This window comes from Lynx rufus, unplaced genomic scaffold, assembly GCF_022079265.1.
Source record: "Lynx rufus isolate CCGP_SWC_20201006 ecotype Redwood Valley unplaced genomic scaffold, mLynRuf1.p SCAF_2, whole genome shotgun sequence".
Taxonomy (NCBI): Eukaryota; Metazoa; Chordata; class Mammalia; order Carnivora; family Felidae; genus Lynx; species Lynx rufus.
This window is the reverse complement of record NW_025814834.1, coordinates 28,009,001-28,015,000: the sequence shown is the minus strand read 5'-3', so window position 1 is coordinate 28,015,000 and position 6,000 is coordinate 28,009,001. Positions and strand designations below refer to the sequence as shown.

Genomic DNA, 6,000 nt, shown 5'->3' with positions numbered 1-6,000 from the left:
CAAAGAAGTGGTCAGTCTTTTGCCTTATTAACGGATTTTGTCCTAAAACTTAATTCTAAGTAGATTGATAGAAAAAGGCTAGTTATTGCATAGTTTTATCTTTAGTTTTAAAAGTACTCTGGAATGTAGCTGCTTGTTTGTGGAGCACCGTTTCCTTGACAAAATGTGTTCTGTATTTAATCTTGGTCTCCAGAAACACTTATTGTTTCCAGTGAGATCAGGGATCCTTCTGGTTCCCGTATAGCTCTAGCGGACTGACTTGGGGCTGGGGAACCCACAGGAATTTTCTCTGGGGGTTTACAGACTCCTTAGGTCAAGGCTTGAATAAGATTTAGGCTACAGCAGGGCTATAACCAAATTCTCTTATTTGTGGGCATTTATAAGTCAGGAATTGGCTCTCCCGGAAGAATATGAGCTGCTGCTGTTCTTGCTCAGTAAAGGTATGAGGACCAGAGATCAAGAGACAGGAGTTCTGTTTTATGGTGATAGAGCAGAGGGCTCTGTGAAGGAAGCTTTTATCTCTTCCTGGCTCATATCTATTTTACTCATTTAATGTTATTGTTTATGCATCCTGATGTAGTTTGATAAGATGCTAATGGACTGGGAACGGATAAGGAGCTAGTCCAAACCTGTTTTATCAGCTGAGGTCAAACCTGTTCTAGAAGAACAGCAAAATATTATCTACTCTAATACTGCCTTCTAGTCACATCTAACAAGTAATCAGTTTGTAGTCTCATGAAGTATCTTTGCTGTGTGGCAATTCTTACGATATGTTCCTGAGAAATGTTGTCTTCTTTTAGGATTGTAACAATGGAATTTTATGGAAAGAATGATCTTACATTAGGCATATTTTTAGAGAGATACTGTTTCAGGTAAGAACAAATTTTCTCCTTATGTTTCATGTATGCTTTTCAGATGCCCAGGATTTCAACCTAAAACGTGAACATTAGTTGGAGTATTGTGTGGCCTTCACTGTGATACCACACTCTGTATACCATACAGAGAAGGAATTTATTTCACATTCAACTCCAGGATATCTTATCCACTTTGTTCCTCAGTCTTTGTCTAATTACACTGCCATCCCTAAGACTTTATTTTAGGATGTTTATCTTTAGAGTGATTGAAATGAGAGGCAGGAGAAGCATGAGAACAGCTAGACCTGGGTTTGAGTCTTAGTGCTGTCACCTGCCACTTAACATGATCAAGAGCAAGTGATTTTCACCAGCCCCCTTTACAGGGAATAACAAGCTCCAGATGTGTCATGGGCTTGACTAGGTAAAAAAATGAGTTGATATTTTAAAAATGCTAAGCAAATAGAAGGTGCTCAATAACTGGAAACTATCACTGAGCTGTAGCTGAAGACAGGATGCTCGGCTGCAGACTCCAAGCAGTGTGGGTGGCACCCCGTGCGGATCGTCCACCGGTCAGCGTGACTCCGGAGAGGATGCTGCTCTTTCTGGAGATGGGGTCCAGTTAGCCAGTATTCATTCTACATTGCTCCTCGGTTTCATGGTTAATGTGAGGACTTTCTTTTTGTCAAAGGCCTTCTTATCAGTGTCCTAGCATGTTCTGTGATACCCCCATGGTGCATCATATTCGGCGCTTTGTCCATGGCCAAGGCTGTGTGCAGATAATTCTGAAGGAGTTAGATTCTCCAGTACCTGGATATCAACATACAATTCTTACCTATTCCTGGTGCAGAATCTGCAAACAGGTAAACGTGCCCTGTTACTGTAAATTTCATACAACATTATTTCTTTTTTTATTTGCGTAGTTCTTTTGGGAGGGGGTGGTCTGTATTACTTTGGATTTATTTGTCATTGGGCTCTTATTTATTTTATCTTCCAGTGCTGTGTATTCCATTTAGTGTTTGTTTATTGAAGGTTCCATTTCAGAATTTATCAGTCATTATACAAAATATAAATACCTTGTTTGGTAAAATTATGGAGATTATATTTTGACAATTCTCAATTATGCTTATTTATTCAGCACTTATTTAAGCACCATCTATGTGCCAGGGACTGTGTAAGGGCTTGGCATGGCGTCTGTCCTCTGGGGAGGAGAAAGACTTGTAACACAGTAATTACAGCACGCCAGGATGTTTGTGGCTATTTGAGCCTATATCAACATTTCTATCTTAAGAGATACAGCTGAGACCATGTTTAAATTGATCTCTGCTGGTTTTCATGTGCCATGTGAAAAGGACCATTTTTGAGAAAAAGGAGCATGTGTTTTATTTTTTCTTTTCTTGTTTAACTCTGGAGGAAATACTTGGTGACAATATTATGCTTTCAGTATTTACTTTTTATCCAAATTATTTGCAGCAAGCTTATGCCAACTTTAACCTCATTGGCTTATTTTGGAGTGTGTTTTCAGAAGACACATATGAGAATTACAGATAAAATAATAGTGTGACCTATGTCAGTATCAGTGGTTGAGGAAGCCAAAATCAAAATCTTTTCCTTCTGCAGTAGCACACATATAGCCGTGAGATCATTTCTTGCAATGATCTTACTTTTTATACTTGTTCTTACAGGAACAAGTATGGTTCCTGTTAGACAGCTGGTAATATTTTGTTGCGGAATATGTGAACTTCTATAGATTGAGCAGTGAATTAAATGAATAACTTAAATTTGATTTTTATATCTTACATGCTTTGGTGTGTATACTTCATTTTAAAACAAAAACTTCTGCCTTTGGGGCTATGTTAGAAAGGAAAAGGTAAACAGTTTTTGTTACACAAAGATGAAAGATTTCCATGTGTAAAAAAGTTATAATATGACCAAACAGTAATATACTTAATATTAAACTCCTGTAAGGCATGATAAAAAAAGGGCACAAAGCAGTTTCACACAAATGGCCAGTAGACGTATGCAAATAAATTTGAGTTGTTAGTAGAGAAGTGTAAATAAAACCAGTGAAGTGCGGTTTTATTTTGTTTTTAAGAAATCACATTTCAAAGATTTATAATTCCTGAGATTGGTAAGCAAGTGGGGAAATTGGTATTCTCAGATACTGTTGGAGATTGTGTAAACCAGTGCACCAATTTTGGAAGACAGTGTGGCAAAAAGTCTCCAAGACCGCATAAATATTCATGCCATTTGACCTACCAATCCCCACTTTTCTTAATTTATTCCAAGGCAATAATTATGGATATTTGTAAGTGTGTGTGTGTATATATATATATGTGTATATATTCATCGGAGCATCATCAGAATAAAGAAAATCTTGTAATGTCTTAAATGTATATCCATAGAGATTGGTTTAATGTGTCCATATAATGGGATATTCTGTTCAAGTTGTATAAGAGTATTTTATGTGGGAAAATATTTATTATACATTATTAAGTAAAAATAATACAGGGTTATGAAACTAATTATAGGAAAGACTTTTTATTTACAAATATGCTGGCTGGGTACCTTCTATGAATTCATTTATGTGTATTTGTATGTATATACATCATGAAAGTAAAAATACTAGCATATTGCATGTCCAGCTATCCCTAACTCTACCCACTTTAAACCTTTCTTTCTTTTTCCAGTTTTCTGCAGTCAAGATATATTAGATTTGTACTAGAAAAGAAAAATTATTTTTTAAAAAAGAGATTCTCAGTATGTGGTTGCATAACAAGTGATTTATATGTAATTTCAGGTAACACCAGTTGTTGCTCTTTCCAATGAGTCCTGGTCCATGTCATTTGCAAAATACCTTGAACTTAGGTTTTATGGGCACCAGTACACTCGCAGAGCCAATGCTGAGCCGTGTGGTCACTCCATCCACCATGATTATCACCAGTATTTCTCCTATAATCAGATGGTGGCATCTTTCAGGTAGGAAAGTGACCTTATACATAGTCACCTAGTCCCTAAAGGCTTTGTAACATTTCTTCTATAACTAGATTGAATTAATTTGTGGTGTGTGTTGTTCCCCACTCCCACCCTTGCAAATGCAGAGGGTCATACTCTGTGCTAAGAGCTTTCAGTGTTGTCATTTTATTTAATCCTTATTTTAAGAAATAGGTATTATTATTAACCTCACTTTTGAGCTTACAGGTCACCTAGAGAGCTGGCAAGGGATGAAGTTGTGATGTGAACTAGTAGATCTGCTGTACATGTCAATCTTAACCACTGTTTTACATGGAAGCATTGTCAGAATTTTTGTTGAGACATTAACTAGCATAAGGTTAATTGGATATTCCAGATAGAGCTAAAATCACCAGTTCAAAGAATGGGTCCACTGTGGTGCTAAATGATCTGAGAAAGCCTTCAGGTTCTGCCTTCAAAATATATCCAGAATCTGAACACTTGTTACCATCTCCGCCACTCCCACTCTGGACTGAGCCTCTGTTGCCTTTTGATAGATGATTGCAGTGGCCTCAACCAGTTTCCCTCTGGCCTTGCCCCCTGCAGTCTGATCTCAGCAGCAGTCAAGTGATTTCCCTCAATGAAAATCCGCTCAGGCCACTCCTCCGCTGTAGAGCCTTCTTCTGGGTGTCTGTTTCAGTGAGGGTGGAAGCCAGAGCCTATTTATGGGCCTGTGAGCTCCTGCAAGCTCTGACTGCTCAGTACCTCCTCTGGGTTCTCACCTCCTCCTCCTGTCCCCTCACTGCAGCCTCATTCGTACCAGGGAGGATCCTGCTTGGGAGCCTGGTGCTTGCCCTTCCTTCTCTGAACCTCCTACTCCCCAGATAACTGCCTGCTTTTCCTTACTTCCTGGGTCTTTGTTCATATTTTACCTGAGCTGACTCCTCACCCCTAGCACTCCCTGTCTCCCTTTCCTGCTTTATTTTTCTCTGTAGCACTTACCATCTGCAATAATGTATATTTTAAGTATTTGTTTTGTTTATTCCTGAATCTCCTTATTTCTGAATCAGGAGGGCAGGAATTCTGGCCCTTGTTGAATGCTGTATCCTCAGCATCTAAAATAACACCTGACACAAAATAGGCCTTCAGGAAATACTTAGAATTAGAGCTTATTTCCTTTGGGAGCAAGAGCTTTAACCATGAACCTACTGTGTGGACAGGTTATAGCATTTATTAGACAACATAAACTCGTGGGTGGAAAGACTCTTAAGGGACTCATGAGAATAACGACTGATGAGGAATCCTCAGGAGCTGGGAAAGTGATGTGCTCATGAGCTAATTGTAGAAAGGGATTCCTCTCATTCATAAAGTTTATTTCCCAGCCATTGTTTTTTATTAGCCTCAGGGGATAAATGATGACATCACAGTACAGTGAAGAAATAAACAAGACAAAAACCCTTCTAGAATTGGGGAGGGTATTATAATGGATGAAGTTGTCTTCAATATTTTTATAATTGTTGTAAAATGCTATTTTGCAGAAACTTTTTCTTATACCTCATAGGATTTATGATTACCTCTACTCAAGATATTAAAGTATTTTTTACTTTTCTACTATTACTTGTATTTTTTTCTCTCAGTTATTCTCCCATCCGGCTTCTTGAAGTATGTGTTCCACTCCCTAAGATATTCATTAAACGTCAGGCCCCATTAAAAGTGTCCCTTCTTCAGGATCTAAAGGACTTCTTTCAAAAGTAAGTTTTAGTTTCTTCGATCATCTTTTTTTACAGATTTAAAAAAAATTGTAAATATTTAAAAATGTCAGGTTTATTCATGTAGCTTTTTTTGAAATCATAAATATTTTTAAAGTTTTTATTTATTTATTACTTTTTAATATAATTTATTGACAAATTGGTTTCCATACAACACCCAGTGCTCATCCCAACAAGTGCCCTCCTCAGTGCCCATCACCCACTCTCCCCTCTCCCCCACCCCCCCATCCACCCTCAGTTTGTTCTCAGTATCCAAGAGTCTCTTACGATTGGCCTCCCTCACTGTAACTTTGTTTTCCCCCTTCCCCTCCCCCATGGTCTTCTGTTAAGTTTCTCAAGATCTACCTATGAGTGAAAACATATGGTATCTGTCTTTCTCTGACTTATTTCACTTAGTATAATACCAACATAAATATTTTTCTAAATAT

At 37.9% G+C, this 6,000-nt stretch overlaps 1 protein-coding gene across 3 annotated transcripts in view; it reads left to right on the top strand.

Annotated features, from left to right (window-relative positions):
• The window catches only part of PIKFYVE (phosphoinositide kinase, FYVE-type zinc finger containing), an 80,922-nt gene that overhangs the window by 49,620 nt on the left and 25,302 nt on the right, over positions 1–6,000 (top strand). For all 3 annotated transcript variants that reach the window (XM_047082838.1, XM_047082837.1, XM_047082836.1), the window contains 4 exons: positions 801–872; positions 1,543–1,714; positions 3,652–3,830; positions 5,441–5,554. In XM_047082838.1, the coding sequence (XP_046938794.1) occupies positions 801–872; positions 1,543–1,714; positions 3,652–3,830; positions 5,441–5,554 (537 nt within the window). The remainder of the gene's footprint in view (positions 1–800; positions 873–1,542; positions 1,715–3,651; positions 3,831–5,440; positions 5,555–6,000) is intronic.